The 17,684-nt window shown below is 48.8% G+C and overlaps 1 protein-coding gene across 2 annotated transcripts; it reads right to left on the bottom strand.

The window, feature by feature from the left end:
* Nucleotides 1-2,006: 2,006 nt before the first annotated feature.
* PANK2 (pantothenate kinase 2) lies at nt 2,007-16,710 on the bottom strand. 2 transcript variants are annotated; one of them, XM_021535761.3, is made up of 7 exons: nt 16,453-16,710; nt 8,387-8,739; nt 7,006-7,259; nt 5,895-6,071; nt 5,532-5,655; nt 3,864-3,989; nt 2,007-3,082 (listed from the first exon to the last, which is right to left on the bottom strand). In XM_021535761.3, exons 1-7 carry the CDS (start codon nt 16,661-16,663, stop codon nt 3,032-3,034), a joined length of 1,296 nt encoding a protein of 431 aa, XP_021391436.1. In that variant the 5' UTR covers nt 16,664-16,710; the 3' UTR covers nt 2,007-3,031. The 2 variants fall into 2 exon arrangements, with proteins under 2 accessions (XP_021391436.1, XP_021391437.2); XM_021535762.4 differs by lacking the exon at nt 16,453-16,710 and adding an exon at nt 13,592-16,218.
* Nucleotides 16,711-17,684: the final 974 nt, after the last annotated feature.

The raw sequence follows: 17,684 nt of genomic DNA, 5'->3' as shown, positions 1-17,684 counted from the left end.
GCCTGGCTTTGGACAACCCAGGGATCCAGGGGCAGCCACGGCAAATCTGGGAAATCCATTCCAGGGCCTCCCAACCCTCACAGGGAACAATTCCTGCCCACTATCCCATCTCTCCCTGCCCTCTGGCAGTGGGAATGTTCCCTCAATGTTCTGTTCACCTTCTCCTGAAGGATCCACAGGGACTGTGCTGCCCTTACAGCCATTTTTGGGATGATGAGCTCGCCCACTGCTGGGACAAAGTCTGGATCTCCCACCGAGCTGCACAGAACAGTTAATTTTGGTGCTTCCACCCCACAGCTCCTGCTCTGGAATGATGCTCTCCCCTCCTCATTTGATTTTTCATCAAAGCCAAAACTGCTGCAATTTCCCCAGAATAATTAATGCTCTTTAAAAAAAGAATCCCCCCTCCTTTAAAATGTTTTGAAATTCAACTGATTCCCAGAACTTGAAACATGCAGGGAGGGAGCAACAATCAAGGATTGCCCACAGTTGTTTTCAAGAAGGTAAAACCCAAGTGAGATCAACCCCAATTTGCCCAGCACATTCCTGCTCATTCCCACCAACATCCATCCCGCTGTGCTGGAGCTCCAAGAACGAGACATAAACCAAAGGGTTTGAAGCACATAAAAAATAACTGTAATATTTTATATAAGAAGAAAAAAAATCAAGCCGTTTACAAAAAAGGAATAGACAATAAGCCAGGAACTTTGGTGCAGGGATCAGCTCGTGCTGGATCTACTCCAAAATCCAGAGGACTTACACACACATGGACGGAGTGAGGAAGTGGAAAACCTGCAGGATGCTGAGCCCAGGGACACCAGTTCGGGGCAGGGACTGGGGTGGATCCGGCTCTGGGATTGCTGCTGGGAATTCCCAGCCCTGCAGAGATTCCCCAGCTCTCCACAGCAGAACCTGGCAAGGCAGCCTTTGTTCCCAAGGCTGCCATGCTGAATAAAAGCCAGGCTGTTCCCTGTGTATCTCAAGGATTCCCACACCCTCCCCAGCCCAGCCTATCACTGACCTGTTACATCAAGGAGCCACACAGGTCCCAGGCACACAGACATTCCAAAAAACCAAAGCTGCTGTGCCTTTTCCATGAGTTTTGGCTGCAAGGGTGGGTGAAAGGCCAGCCAGGTTAAATTTGTGTTAAATTTCAGGTGGGACAGCAGGAGCTGAGTCCCAAAACCCTTCAGTCAGCACTCTGGAAATGGAGATTTTTTAACAGAGAGTTTGGGAACCTTTGTGTGATTTCACAAGGAATGAAGAATAAATGAAACTTGAATTCAGCTGATCCCAAACATGCTGCACAGAGAAGCTGTGGCTGCCCCTGGATTCCTGCAAGTGTCCAAGGCCAGGCTGGACAGGGCTTGGAGCACCCTGGGCTAGTGGGAGGTGTCCCTGCCCATGGCGGGGGTGCAATGAGAGGGGCTTTGAGGTCCCTTCCAACCCAAACCATTCCCCGAGCTGCATGATCCTGCTCCAGCCCTCAGCTGTCCAGTCCCACCGTGTGGAACACAGAGCAGGACACAAGTGCAACCTGTGTAAGGCTGCAGGAAAAACAAACGTTCTCCTCCCCTGCCAGCACAGGGGCCCTGTGTTCTTTTTTCCCTGATTTTACTGAGATCAAATCCCTGGCTGTGTCCACAATCCCAACTCACAGGCAGCTGAGGCTTAGAGACAAACAGCAAAGCAATCACCCTCTCAATCTGTAGGTTCTTCCACACAAGGAACCCACCTCGGACTGCTCAGCACTTCCAGCCAGGCTCACAGGGGGATCAGAGAGCTGGAAACTGGTTTCTCTGGGAAGCAACCAGGACTGGAAGGATGTGTTGGGGTCAGGGTGATGATCATTCTGATATCCTGGGATAAACCTGACACCATGACCTGATCTGAAGGATCTGAGGAGCTTTCCCTGTGCTCCATGGAGCTCCTTGCTGGGAAGCCAGAGCACTTCCAAAGCTGTGTCTCCATGAGCTCCCATCCCGAGGGAAGGTGCAGATACCTCATTGCTTTTAGAGAGCGTTTATTGAGCGTGCAGGATCCATTGCAACCCCCCATCCCCAGGATGCAACTTCCACGGGGGCTCCACACTGCAGTATCCTGCTCTCAGGCTGTGTGGCAGCATGCACAGGGAAAAGAGGGAGTAGAGCATGCATGGAAAGGGGAGAATTCCCCCAAAACGACAGGAGTGCAGCCATTAAAAATGTAACATGGAGTATTACAGAGATCCAAGTGCGACTGAAGGAAGTGTCTCTTTGGTGGAGTTTGGTAACAGAGAGAAAACCCCAGACAAACAAACAACAAATATCTCTATTCCACCCTCAAATTTAGATCTCAAGGCTGGAGGCTGACTGACACCATCCCAAAGGGTGCTGAGGAGTGCAGGAGAGCTGGAGGCTGAAATGGGACTCACCCTGAGGCACAACCTGTGCTGTGCCTTCCATGCCTAGGACAGAGACAAGGACACGTGGAACAGGGATCAATAAAGCCTGGCTGACAGCACAGCTGTGTCCCAGTGTGGATCCAGGGGGCCACATGGAGTCAGTCACACACACCAGGGCTGTGCTGATGCTCTTCCCCTTTCCCAGACCGTTTTCCAGCACATGGAGAACCTCTGATTGTGAACACAGAACTGACCTGGGCACTTGGCACTCCAAGGGATCCCAGTGGAAGGAGCAGAGTGCCCCCGCCCTGTTTTGTCACCGTCATTAAACACAGAGTAAAACTAAAAAAATTGCCCTAAAAAGGGCAATTCCATGTGACTGAAATGCCCCACTGACCTTCCCAGACACCCCCATGTCCAGCCAGTGTATTCCAATCACATCCTTTGGGACAGACCTGCGCTGTAATCCCAGATGGATTTCAACTCTTGCAGACACCCATCCCGACGCTGTCCCCACGGGCCACCACAGTGGGACGGTCTCAGTGGGGGCTGTGACACGAACCACGGGCTCAGTGACCCCCAAACCACAGGCTCGGTGGCCCAGGGAGTGCCCTGAATCCAAAGGTCCAACACAGATCCTGCACGGAGTCAGGCTGAGTCCAGGAGTCCCAGGAGAGCGCCGACTGCGCCGAAGTAACCCTGGGGAGCAGATGGGGACATCGGTGAAAACCCAGGGGCACTCACCTGACACAGGAACAAAAGGACCTTCAGGATACCCAGTGCCATCCCTGCCACGGGCAGGGACACCTCCCACCAGCCCAGGTGGCTCCAAGCCCTGTCCAGCCTGGCCTTGGACACTCCCAGGGATCCAGGGACAGACACAGCTTCTCTGGGAAATCTATTCCAGAACCTCATCACCCTCAAAGGGAAAAATTCCTTCCCAATATGCCATCAAATCCTGCCCTCTGGCAGTGGGAAGACATTCCCTGTGTCCTGTCACTCCAGGCTCTTGTCCAAGTCCCTCTCCAGCTCTATTGGAGCTGCTTTAGGCAGTGGAAAGTCTCCCTGGAGCCCTCCTTTCTCCAGGCTATTGAAACACACGGTGTAGTTTTAACAACATATAAAGGAGAGGGGAAAGATACAACTACAGGGGTACATGATAAAATAGCAAATAAAAATAAAACAAAATAACGATAAAATAAAAATGAAATTAAATTAAAATAAAAATTAAAAATAAAATGTTTAAAATAAAATTAAAAATAAAATAAAAAATCAAAAATAAAATCAAAAATAAAATAAAAATTTAAAAATAAAATTAAATTAAATTAAAAAATAAAATAAAATAAAATAAAGCTATGGCTGTAGTAGCAAAGCCCTGAGCTCCTGTACTGCGTGCACCCAACAGCTCCACATGGCTGTTTCCAGAGTGCTCCAAGGATTTGTATTTTGCCATGAGACAAATTTTAAAAAGGAACATTACCTCATGTTCCAAGAAAAGTGCTTTTAGCTGTCCCTTTGACCAGTAGTCCAGGGCGTAGGCCAGGAGCCTCATGGAGATGGTGTTGATCCGAAGGAAGTTGCCCACGAACACCACACGGTTGATGTTCTGCCAAGTGTTAAGGGAAGGAAAAAAAAATGAGTATTAAGGTTAAATTCTATTTTCTGCTTGCAGTGATAAAAACGCCACGTGGGGAAGGGTCTGGAGCAGCTGAGGGAGCTGGGAAGGGGCTCAGCCTGGAGCAAAGGAGGCTCAGGAGGGACCTTGTGGCTCTGCACAGCTCCTGACAGGAGGGGACAGCCGGGGGGTCGGGCTCTGCTCCAGGGAACAGGGACAGGAGGAGGGGGAACAGCCTCAGGCTGGGCCAGGGGAGGTTTGGATTGGATATTTAGGAAAATTTCTTCTTGGAAAGGGTTGTCCAGCCCTAGCACAGTTGCCCAGGGTGAATCCCCATCCTGGAGGGATTTAGAAGCCATGTGGATCTGGCACTTTGGGACATGGTCAGTGGTGGCCTTGGCAACACTGGGGGAATGGTTGGACTGGATGGTCTTAGAGGAGTTCACCAACCTAAATGGCTCTGAAATTCTATGAATTAAGTTTCTGCTGAAAGCCTCTGGCAGAATGTGCAGAACACCACACACAATTCCATCAGAAAGAAGAATCAGGCCATTTTAAGCTACCCTCTTCCTCAGACACCTCCAGAAATTCCCAGGCCAAACTACAGCCTTTCTACCTCAGGAATTTGGAGAGAATAGCTGATTTTCCTATAAAATCCTCATCCTACCTGGGAACACTGATCATGAAGTGCCACCTGCCTCCCCTCCGCTCAGCTCTGGCGTTTGATTCATCATGAAATAGCTGAGTGACTCTACTGTTAAACTGGGGTGGGGGGAACTAATTAGGAGTCCATAACCAACACAATTTTTTAAGAAAGAAAAAGACCAACCCAGTAGTGATTATTTTGGATTTAAACCAGACCTCCAGCCTTACTTTTCCATTTCAAAATAGTTCTGATCCAAGCTCTGAAGCTTTCTTGTTCTCCAATACAAAAATAATTGAGTTCCTCCTCTTTCTGAAGAATCAGATCAAGTCTTACCTGCCCCTGCACTCGTATCCTTCTGTGGATTTTCCTGCCCTCCCCACATTGATTAACACTTCCCCTGAATTACTCAGGATCCTCTTTTCATTCAGCTGAGCTCCAGAGCAAGGAATTAGCAGATATATTTATGAGCAAGGCCGTTCAGGACATGTCTTGCCTCATTTTGGCTGCAGAGCCAGAGGAGTCAGGAGGATGCTGGATTCCATCAGCCCATCCCGTGGAAGCAGGCTCAGGATGGAGTGCAGAGCATGTCTCTGCTCTTTCATAGCCCTGTACAATGCTGCTTGACATGAATGCAACAAGGCAGCACTGTAAAGAAGCTGAAAGGACAAAGATGCAGCAACGGCCGTGGCAGTGCTGGGGCTTGGCCAAGAAATCCAGAGCAACTCGTAAAAACAGCACAGGAGAAGATACCCAAACTCTACACCCTCTACCCCTCCTCTCCCACTGCTTCCCAGAGCTGCTCCCAGAGAGAGGCACGTTCCTCAAGCAGGCAGCAGCACACAGGTGATGTTTCAGGCAGGGAGCAAGGGAAGAGATTCCCAAAATACCTCGTTAAGGGCACACATCCGTGCTATGGAGCCGATGTTGTTGGTGATGGTGATTAAAGTGGCCCTGGCCAGGTCCTCCTTGCTGACAGATTCCCTCTTCTCCTTGCTCATCATGTTTCCAAAGCTGTAAAGACAGATTTGGGGTTAAAAGTCCCACCAGAATTCCAGGAGAAAATGGGAACAGCTAATTTAACCAAAGTGATTCATCTTGAAGGACTGATTTCTAACTTCAAAAAGCACTGCAGTGCATAACTTAGATCTCTTAGGAATGGTTGCTCTCCAAAGGCACCTACATCCAGTTTTTCATCCTTGCAGCATCTCCAGGGGAAACACAACCCAAATGAGACCCAGGCAGGGCATTACCTGGATGCCACAGCCCAGCCTGGCAGCCCGAAGCGCTCATAGTCTCCTCCATAGATGTCCCTCACCAGTTTGTCCACCTTGGTGCTGTCCCCGTGGGATGCCATCTCCAGGGCCTCCTCGAACGTGGAGCAGCCCGTCAGAAGGCAGCAGAGACCAAAGAAGGTTCCCCCTCCAAGGCTGCAAGTAAAGCAAAATGAAAATGAAAGCTCAGATTGTTCAATTCTGCATCCCAGTTAGCTGAGGTCACCCCATTCCTGACCTCTTTTTTAGGGAAAACCATCTTGGAAAGGCAGCATTTCCTTCAAGTCTGTTTCTCTCACGTGCCCTACAGGCTGTAAGGAATCCCTCACAGCCTTCTGCACAGGCCACCCTCTGAAATGAGACCTCGATTTTTTTATGTTACACTGTCCACTTTCTTCCCAGCATCCAGAAATATTAATCTTAAAATAAATGTTAGTCCTGAGGGATAACTGGAGTGTCAGGGCAGAGATATCCAAAAGTTGGGGGGAAAACCCTGTCTTGTTCACTTTACAGGGCACAGATGCTACCAATAATGTCTTGTAAGAGTAAGAAATGTACTGAGGGAATTTAAAATTACTATCATTATCATTACTACTATTACGTCTTGGGGAATCCAGGAAAGCTTAAAGCCACAGAACTCTATGGTTTTGCCAGGATACAAACCCACATCTTTAAGATGGGCAATAATGGGGGAATGACTGCTATTCCATTATCCCTTCCACCAAAATCTAGCAACTTTTAGAAGCCAGAATGGAAATCTTGACTTCTTGGATCAATGCTAAGAGTTGTTAAGAACCCCAAATTACATGATCTCATAAAAGAAATAAATAAAGCCCTTAAATTCCTGCAGCAGAGCAACTGAAAAACCAGCTTTGATGGAGACTGGCTGCTGTAAAGACACTAAACCATAAAATCCAGATCCTCTTTTCCAAGAGGAATCTTTTTTGGCAGGAAGTAACTGCAGTAAGAGCAGGAGCTTGGTCATTCCCCTCACCACCTTTATTGCAGCTTGTCCCTGAAAAAGCCATTTACAAAGCAGGAATGTGCTCCAAACTCTAAAATCCAAGTCCCTTTACCCCGCAGCGCTCACCTGGTGCCTGTTACCCGTTTATAGTTGTCTTTGGAATAGACAGCCAAAATGCTGACCCCTGAGCCAATGTTCACCAGGAGGAGAGGATAGGGATTCTCCAGGTTGAAAGGGAGCTTCTGGCACCTCTCAGCATCCGTGGGGTTCTCAAAATAGTAACACTCCGAGTGTCCATTGAAGCCCACGGAGTCGATGTACAGCACTCCTTTAACAAGGCAATCCAGCTCATCGAGCTTACAAAGCTCAAGGTCACCCATCTGGTGGCAAGGAAAAAAGAGGAATATTGAAGATTAGCCAGGGATTTGAAGTATTTATGCTCAGGGCTGGAAAAATGCATTCACTGCCAGCTCAATCCAGCTATGTCCCTGCTCCCTGCAGAGGATGAGGGAGAATGGATCACAGGAGAGCACAGGGACTTCTAAGTACAGCAGCCCTCAGGTGAGGAACAGGGGAAAACATTCTGGATCTACAGATGGACACTGAGAAAATTCCAGCAACTCCCACAGCCCTGATTTAGGCCCTGATGCTGAGGCACTGGTGTGAAAAATGAGGAGGGACTTGCAATGTTTGAGCAAAATATCCCACAAAATCCATCCAAAGGAGCATCAAAAAAAAGCTAGGAAGTTATAAAATTGTTTTCCTCTCGTGTCACTGCCGTCACTACACAAAATTGGATATTAGGAAAAACTTAACAGAAATGGTTGTGTTGCCCAGGACAGTGGTAGAATCTCCATCCCCGGAGGGATTTAAAAGCCATGTGGATGTGGCACTTGGGGACATGGGTCAGTGGTGGCCTTGGCAGTGCTGGGGCAATGGTTGGATTGGATGATCTTAGAGGGTTTTCACCCTTAATGATTCTCTAAAAGCCTCTTCATTTGCATTTTTCCAAGCCCTGACTGAAACAATATTTATCACACATTTTTCACCTTAAAGAATGATCCCACTTAGAATGAAGCCACATGATGATGACTAAGCCCAACTATGAACTTCCTGACAGTTACATTTAACAACAAATATGCCTGAACCTCAACCAGCTCATTCACACAGGTGTTAGAAATGAAACCAGGTGAGCAAAGGAAGAAAATAAAGCAGGAAAATGAGTAAAAAAACAAACAAAAAACCCTGAGATTAGCATAAGAAGAGATTAAAAACAGAGAGGAAGATGTGTAAGAAAGATCATTATTGAACAATTCTAGAGTTACATTCAGTGCAGGAAGTGCTTTAATTTGGAGACTCCACATGCCAAGTTTAACTGGAGTTAGAGACAGCACCAAAACAAAGATTTAGAGAAATTTAAGAGCGTGCAGAGTAAAGTTTCCAGTTTTAAGCTTTCAAAGAAACATCACTACCAGATCCTAATGGTATAGAAGCCAAAAATGCCTACTGTGCGAAAGTCCTGCTCAAATTTGTACGCTCCACCTCCCGTGGCACATAAGGTAGTATGGAGGCTCGAGAAATGCTTTTCGCTTCCCATTTGGATAAAAGCAGGCATGTCATGAGTAGGAAAGCGTATAAAGTGCAGATTGCCTTTACGTCCACACAGGGTAAGGTCCTTGAGCTCAAGGTGCACATCCCGAATGCCTGTGGAGCCATAGGCTACGTTTGATGTCAGGTATTTGCGGATGCTTTTGAGGTTTTCCACTTCTTCCTCTTCCTCTTCGGCCGTGATGTCCTTGGGTTCAAAATAAACCAGTTTGACCAAGGTGCCTCCGATGTCCAAGCCAAACCAGGGAAAGACTGGAGAGAGAAGACAAGAGAAAATGAGACAGGGTGTGGCACAGCCATAGCATGAGCACCTTTGAACTTGATGGTCTTTAAGGTCCCTTCCCACCTATGTGATTCCATTGAAAACAGTTTTCATTGAATTAATTAATGCAGTTCTCTAGGGACCCGTGTGATCTCTCCATTTTCAGGAATCCTGCCTTTCACAAGAGACTCCTCCAACAGGAGCTCAGCTCCTCAGAGATCCCTTGTGTTTGAATATTTGCTGTACAACACTCGAACACTGACATCCCTCCCCACAGGTCTGACAGCTTCCACAGCCCTGCCAGATCCTGCTGCAGGTTTAATCCTCAGCTATTCCTTTTCCCATGTTCTGAACCAGAGCCAGAGCCACGGATAACACCAGTGTTTTTACATCAAAGGGATGTACAAACCTTCCCTAATTACAACACAGAGCTGAGGTAGACAAGCAATCTAAGATGCCGCAGGGAGACAAAAACAAATGTCTAATTGGATTATTTTATTAGTCAAATTCCCCCATGGTACAAAATATGCATCAGTGTCAGGCCCAGCAACATTTACAGCTGTGTTAGATAATGAGCTTCCTGGAAAAGATCAAGAGAAACCCCTGATCTGATGGAATCTGCGATTAGAGTTGGGAACTGGAACAGATTAATATCACTATTAATGAGCTAAAGGAGAGGCTAATGAGATGCACAGGATCCAGAGCAAAGGGAAAAATGTAGCCACATCTTAGGGCATATGGGAGCAGCATTCAATCCTTATGGTAGTTTCCAGAAGAAAAAAAAGAGCTCTTAGAAAATAAACCCAAATAATGGAATCATAAACATTGGAAAAGACCTCCACAATCCCAACCATTAACCCAGCACTGCCAAGGCCAGCATTGATCCATCCAAGTGCCACATCCACAAGTTGTTACATCCATCCTGGGATGGAGACTCCAACGCTGCCCTGGGCAGCCTATTCCAATGCTTGACCACTCTTTTGGGGTGGAAATTTTCCTAAATGTCCAATTTAAACCTCCCCTGGCCCAGCCTGAGGCCATTCCCTCTCCTCCTGTCCCTGTTCCCTGGAGCAGAGCCCGACCCCCCGGCTGTCCCCTCCTGTCAGGAGCTGTGCAGAGCCACAAGGTCCCTCCTGATCCCCCTTTGCTCCAGGCTCAGCCCCTTCCCAGCTCCCTCAGCTGCTCCTGAGGCTCCAGACTTTTCCCCAGCTCTGTTCCCTTCTCTGGACACATTCCAGCATAGATGTTACCAACATTACTTTGGAAAACAGGATCTTGGGTTTTAGTAAAATTCCTTATCTGCAAACAGATAAGGGTGGAACATGGAGAAGCCCTCATTCCTCTCCCTTTAGTGCAAGAATCCCTCGTGCCAGGCTCTTCAAGGAACAAACTTTGCACATGCAGGAGAAGATTGCAGCAGCTTGACAAGTCAGAGGACACATTTTCTCCTAGGCAGATTTATCTGGTAGCTGTACAGGCCCTTCCAAAGCTTTCCAGCTCCCAGGAGCTGCTGGCACCAGCAGCTCCCCACAGTATTTTTAATCCACCAAGTTATTTTTATGTATTTCCATAGAGGCCACCCCCAACCATCACCAAAGAAATTTTGAAAGAAGATGCAAACTCTATTTTCGGAGACACATCCAAACCCCAATCACACTCTCCATTTTGGAGGCATTTACTTCAAACAAGAAGAGACACAAAAATAACTTTTCATGAATGAGAGGGAAAGGAATCTGAATGGCAGCACAACAGAGGGAGGGAGCGGAAGCAATCCAAAGACTTTACACAGGCAGAGAGTGGTAAGACAAAGGGAAAAGGTTTTAAACTAAAAGGAGCATTTACATATTAGGAAGAAATTCATCTCTGTGAGGATGGTGAGGCCCTGGCACAGAGAAGCTGCCCCTGGATCTCTGCAAGTGCCCAAGGCCAGGCTGGATGGGGCTTGGAGTGCCCTGGGATAGTGGGAGGTGTTCCTGTATCCAAGACAGGGGGACTGGAAGCAGATGGTCTTTAAGGTCCCTTCCCACCCAAACAATTCCATGATTCTGTGATTTCTGGAATGCATTTGTTCCTGTCAGAACATGCCATTTGATTTCTGCATTCTGAAGTCCACTGGGTTTTTTTTTAAAGCATCCCCACCATCAGATTTAGACAACAATCTTCCTCCACACTCTTTCTGCCAGGCTACACAGGGCTAAAAATGGGGAGAGAGCAGAGGCTGGGGACTCAGAGATGGCCTCACTGATGTGCAGCAGGAAAGACAAATATCCAAAACCACTGTGCTCTGAAGCCACAAGCCTGAAAATGCCACAGGGGCTGCTCCATCACAGGCCAACAGGCTCCCACCTCCGAGCACTCAGCTGGTAGCACATGCACAGCTTCAGTAAAATAACATATTTGTTTTGAAGCTGGTAGTGAAGCTCACAAATTCCTACACTCAGCGACACAAACCTTCCAGATTTCAGGGCAAACACCAACTGGGTCCACCAGTTTAGGCAGCTTTCCTGGTCCTAACAAGCAGAGTAGCCCCTTGGAAATTTCATCCCAAAGCCAGTACCATCAAGACCTTTGATTTTTTATTATACATAAATTTAGTTTTTATTTGGGCAGAACATTTAGGCATGGAGTTAAACCACACCAGTTATCTGTCTTACCAGGAACAGGAAAACAGGAATGATGCCAGCAGAGCTGGGAGTCAGTGCAGGCCAGGCTGGGCTCAAGGGACACTACCACCACTCAGCACTGGCCCTAAAAAGAAAATCCACTATCACCACTCAGCACTGGCCCTAAAAAGAAAATCCAACCCCTTGAGGTGGGACACAACTTCCGAGCAGAGCTGGCTCACACCTCCCAGTGGCACCAGCTGGAAAGGCTCCACACGGAGCAGCTGGTGCTCCCCATCTGCCAGCAGCTCGGCTCTACCTTCCCTAAGTCACCAGGGATAAACTCAAAGAGACAGACTATTAAGGTAATTATCTTACTCAAATGATTGTTAATTATGGAGGCCTCATTATATACATCCCAACCACAGGTTAAGAATCCAAGGAAGAAGTGTGCGAGCTCAAAATTAAGTACTTCTTTCCCAGGCTGTGAAGGATTCCCTATGCAGTAACACCTGTTGGAGAACTCAATCCATTACAGGGACAAAACTTCCCTATAAACCCATTTTTGTAGGAAAGGGGAATGGCACACAAACAAGAGGAAGAAACTATACCAAAGACAAGAAGAACTGGGGATTTTTCCCTGAGACTTACAGGAACATGCAGGGCAGCAACAGCTCCTCCAGTCTGGGAACTAGAAAAATCCAAAGGAGGGAGGAGGAAGCTCTCCTGGATCAACGCCATCACCATCTGCCACCAAGATTTTCTCCTGAAACACTGATTTTTTTTTTTTTTCCCCAGCAGATGAAAGCCATCCAGAGATGGATTTCTCCCTTTTAAGCCTCTGAAGCAATTTTTCCAAGAGAGCTGCTGCAGATCTCCAGGAGCAGCAGGAGAACTGCTGGCATTCGGGAGCTCACTGGGCATCCCCGAGGGTGAATTTGCTCAGTCAGAAGGTTCTGCTGGAACAACCAGACAGCAGCAGGAGATGCAAACTCTGCCTCTCATCACCTCCTCCCTGCTGCTACTTGGAGCTCTCTGTGAGGGGAGAGCCTCACCGGTCTCCTTTCCAAGCTCTCACCAGCTGCAGACCAACAGGAAGGATGGCAACGATGGACCTCTGGGCTCTCCTCCTGCCCAGCACCTTCTGGGAAGTGTTTAGTTGTTTGGGTATTTCCAGGAAAGGCAGGAAATCCTCAGCTCTCAGCTCCAAACCTCCTACAATCTGTCTCTTTACAGAAACTCTGTGCTTTTTTGGAGGATGAAGACCATGAAGCTCATTCTTGGTGAGCTGGGCAGAGAAGCTGTGGCTGCCTCATTCCTGCAGTGTCCAAGGCCAGGCTGGAACAACTTGTACTGATGGAAGGTGTCCCTGCCCTTGGCAGGGGGTGGAATAAGATGGTCTTGAAGGTCCCTCCCAACCCAAACCATTGGCCTGACAAAGTTTTGCTTTCCTTGAGCAATTTTAAAAGCAGCTCTCTCCATATATTTTCATATAGACAGCTCTTTGTCTTAAAAACAAACCTTGTTCTCAGGAGCAGATCTATGGATATGCAGCATCAAACAAAAGACTTGTCTGCCAACAAAGTTAGAGGCTCACAGGTCTGACTAAACAATCCCAGAAAAGTTCCAGGATACTTTTTGTGCCCACAGCAAGGGCTGCCACCCTCCCTTCAAGTCCCTTTTGCAGTCAGACTGTAAGATCTTCAGGACAATAAAAAGAAATTGCCTTTATCTGATATGTAAATTACTTCATAAAACTGGACACTGTGCAAATAAAAAAGCCCTCAACAGACTTATTCTGAAAGCTGTAGAACTGTCAAGATGAAAGAGGTGATATAATTAAAGATCTCCATGGTGGATTTTCATCACAAAACAAGCAGCTCAAGTTGTATTTCAGAGTGATCCTTAACTTCTGAGCCAATTATATCAGGAGCTAAACAGATTAGTCTGATGATTTAGTTCAGAGTGTGACAGCACCTCTAGGCTTACTCTGAAATATTCAACATTGTATTTTAATAGTGTTACACCATGCTAGAAATTTTACAGCTGAGAAAAAAATGCAACTCATTAGCATTTAATATAAAGTGACACTAAGTCTACATCTCCTCCCATCCCTAAAAACAGGTTCTGATAGGAATTCATATTTCATGCACCATTCCAAAACAGAAAAGGGTATTTAAACATCAAAGCTTAAATTTTGTACTACCAAAGAGATGACAAAACAGCATTTTATTCTTACCTTTTCTTGGATAGTTTGTAAATTGAAAATTTAAAGTCCTCTGTCCATTATGTATTTGCATGATCCTGACAGAAGATACATGAACTTCCAAAAAAGGCATCAGTTGAAGAGAAACAGTATTTTCTCGGGGAACAAACAAACAAGCTACAGAAGGGAAAAGCACATTTTGCTCACTAGGAAAATAACCTAAATTCACCAGTGTGTTGAATACCCCAAGATTTCAGGATGAGCAGGGAGAGAGTGGAGGAAGGGGGAAAGGGGGAAAGTTGATGAACTGAAACACTGATCTCTTTCTCTTATAAAAAAGATTCATTAAAAAAACATTCCCCTACTCATTATGACCATCATCAGGTTTCTGCCTGGCACTTCACCCTGCCCACAGCCACATCTCCCTTAAGAACCATGGAGGGAATATCCTCATTACTCATCTGGAGTCTTCCCAGTCCAATGTTTAAGTATGGATTTCAATAGTGGCACTGATAATCCAGTACCAGGAGGGAATTTTCCTGTATTGTTCCTGAAACTGATTAAGTTTTTGTGTATGACATGTCTGCCTGCACTAATAACCCTGTCAGACTCCCCTTCCCAATGAACACTCCAAAGCTACAACAATCTCTGTTTTCAGGGACATTTCTCAGTCCCTTCTGACAGCAACAGTGTCCTTCACTTCTCCCTCTGCAGCAAAGCCCCTCGAGGGCACCAGGAAACATTCCACAGAATCATTCAGGCTGGAAAAGACCTCCAAGATCAATCCCAAGTGTTAACACAGCACTGGCATCTTCACACCTAATCCAAGTCCCCAAGCACCACTTCCACATGAATTTCGAACAGGAAATTCAAATTTCCAGGGAATTTAAAAGCCCAAGGTGCATGAAGGCACACAGCTGGCATTTTGGGTGCAGAGTTTATTTCAGATCTATCCCAAATCCAATCCTCTTCCCTGCTTTCTGCAGTGACTGTACATTACAGGCTCAGAGGGCTGAGGAGGAAGGAGGATCACGAGGATGCCAAAATCCTTTCATTCCTGGGGAAGTGGGGCTCATCTGCCAGGGCATCTGCCAGCACAGCCAGGCAAGACAAGCCTCAAGGTCACCCAGCTCCTTTGCCACATGCCAGCAGCAGACAAGTGGGAGCTAAAGTAGGACATTTTGGACCCCACATCCATTAAGTGCTTTCCTTTCATTTCAGCTTGAGTCTTCCTTAAAGTGGGATAGAGCATTTTAACTCCAAAACATGACTGATTGTGACATCAGGCATTGTCCCTGCTAAGGGACACACTTGCTCCAGCACACTTCGCTTCCACTTATCACAAGATTAATTTAGAAAAGTCAGACTACATTGTAATCCCAAATCCCACCACGCTGACCTTCCAGACTCGATCCAAACCCTTTTTTGAAATCCCTGTTTTCCTTGAAGTATCCCATGCCACTCTCAGCAACCAACTTGAATCCACATTTTCCAGAGAAGACACAGAAACTGCCGAGCAAGGCAGAGGAGAATTATCACCTAATGCAGAGCTCCGAGTCCTCCCTCATTTTCATACCAGAGATCTCATTCATGTCCCTGCAGCCTTTTAACAAGTCTCTAATTAACAGCCTCACAGTCCTCTATTCCTATTTTTCACATTAAGGGCAGAAGGGAAGCTGCCATTTTCACCAGCAACCAAAAAAAAAAAGAGCAGGAACACTTAAAACTTCCCATAAATATGGTACCAGCAGTGTCTCAGCACTGCCAGGCACAGCCGAGGTGCAGCAGAATCCTGATCCCTGTTTTCAGCCCAGATTCCTCACTCACACCTTTTTTAACAGCTGTGCAGGTACCAAAGAATTGCACCGAGGCTAATTCATTTTCAGGGTATGGCAATTTCCTTCCAGGGGGAAGGACTCCAGCAGAAGTCAAGGAATAATCCCTCAGTTATTCCTCAAATATGGCTGAAGTCAGGGACAGCCACGGCACCTGCACAGCAGCTCCTGCTGCTCCCAAAATGAAGGCTGCCATCCATTTTGCTGTTTCCAGTAGGACATTTACAAACATGGTTCTAGAGATTTTTTTTTCCCTTAGAAAGCCTGGTTTGATCTGTATCCAGCTCCTGCCAAACCTGTTGGGTTTTTCCCTCCCAAAATTTAAACTATCCCTTTTGCTCTCTCATTGCTTTGCTTTCACAGCTACCAGTCCAGCCTCACAACCTCAACCCTCATCCCTCCATCTGTCCTGCTGTACCCTTTTCCTCATCTTCTGCCACCAGGTGCCTTCCCATCCAAGGTCCCCAATTCAGGAACCTCAGCATCTGCCACAGCCCCATGTCCTGCCCCACCAGGTAAATGTCACTTCACCCTAAACCTCCTAGAGCTCTCGGAGTTCAGCCCAACCTGCCGAGCCCATGTCCCTGTCCCACCGTGCAGTCCCCAAACTAGCCATGCTGTGCCCACGCCACCACCCCATAGTGCAGTTCCCAAGCGATGACGCTGGACAATTATCACCAACCGTGTCCCTCCGTGCTGTCCCCACACCGGCCATGCTGGACAAGTCACCACCGCCCTGTGTCCTTATCGTGTTCCAGACCGCCACGCTGTGCCCATGCCATCGCCCCACCGTGTCGCCCCCAGCCTGCCCACGCTGTACAACCCCTGCCCACCGTGTCCCCGCCGTGCCCATCTCAGCCCCCCGGCGCTGTCGCAGTGTCCCCTTCCCTCCCCGGTGTCGCCCCCGGCCCCACCTCCCAGACCACGCCCCGAAGCCCCGCCCACCTAAGCCCCGCCCACTCCGCTCATTACCATAAGTCCCGCCCATCCTCCGAGCCCCCCCCGCTTCTCTGTCTCCCCCCGCTTCTCTCGCTGCCGCTGCCGCTCCCCCGCACTCACGCGGGCGATTCTTGCGGACCGAGTCCCGCCGCTGCCGGCTCACCGACCCGCCGCGTTCGCGGGGCTGCGGAGCCGCCGCGCCGTCCGCGCCCGCCGCGCCGCCGCTGCTCCGCCGCCGCAGCTGGGAGGGCCCGGCGTCCGCGCCGCCGCCCCGCCGCCGCGGCTTCTTCTCGTCCTCCGCGCCATCGCCGCAGCTGCGCGGCGGCTCCATCGGCAGCGCGGCCCGGCCCCATGGGCCGCCCGGCCCCGCTCCGGCCCCGCTCAGCCGCCACCGCCGCAGCCACCGCCCCCGGCGCGCCTGCGTCGCACGGCCCCGCGGGGCGGGACACCCCGTGAGGCGGCCGCCAATCCGCGCCCCCCGCGGCGCAGAGCGACAGGAGGATGCGCCAATGGGAGGGCGGTAGTGCTCGGCAGCGGGGAGCCGGGCCCGCCTCCTGCTCTCGGCCGCGTAGAGTGACAAGAGCGGCTGGCCAATCGGAAGCGTGCGCCTGGGTTAGGCGGGTCGATATGCGGCAGCTCTGGCCTATGGGCTTCCTCTGCGGCAAGATTGACAAGGCAAACGCCCAATGAGCGAGAGAGTTGTCCGGGTGGGGCGGGAAAAGGCGCGGTGATTGACAGCCGGGTAACTATGGCAACTCGGGGGGGCGAAGGGAAGAACCGCAGTAGGCTCAGCTGGGCAGGGTCGCGCGGTGGGGTTATTTTAATCTGATTTGCATATGCAGATAACGATGTATATTGACGTGGGGCGGGTCTGCCACCCACTATGGCGGGCCTGAATGGACCTTAAAGACCACCTCGTTCCACCCCCTGCCATGAGCAGCGGCACCTTCCACTAGCCCAGGGTGCTCCAGCCCCATCCAGCCTGGCCTTGGGCACTTCCCGGGATCCAGGGGCAGCCACAGCTTCTCCGGGCACCCTGTGCCAGGGTCTCACCACATTCACAAGGAAGAAGTTCCTCCGAAGATCTTAAAATCCTCTGTTCTCCTTTACATCCCGACATAATTCTAGTGTGGATACATCCCTGCTCTTTAAACCATGATCCTGCGTTTATCAACAAGCGCAGTAGGAAAACCCCAGGTGGCGGAACAACCGAGGGGTGTAAGCAACAACCAACAGGATGAAAATTCAAAAGGAAAACACAGATTCCCAGAGTACAGGATGCCATAACAGCTCCCGCTGTGGAGATTCCCGTGTGGAATGTTAATTGTCATCTGTCAAACCAAGCCCGGTGC

The sequence above is a fragment of the Lonchura striata genome, chromosome 4 (genome assembly GCF_050655825.1).
Source record: "Lonchura striata isolate lonStrDom1 chromosome 4, ASM5065582v1, whole genome shotgun sequence".
NCBI lineage: Eukaryota > Metazoa > Chordata > Aves > Passeriformes > Estrildidae > Lonchura > Lonchura striata.
This window is presented reverse-complemented; position numbering and strand designations above follow the sequence as displayed.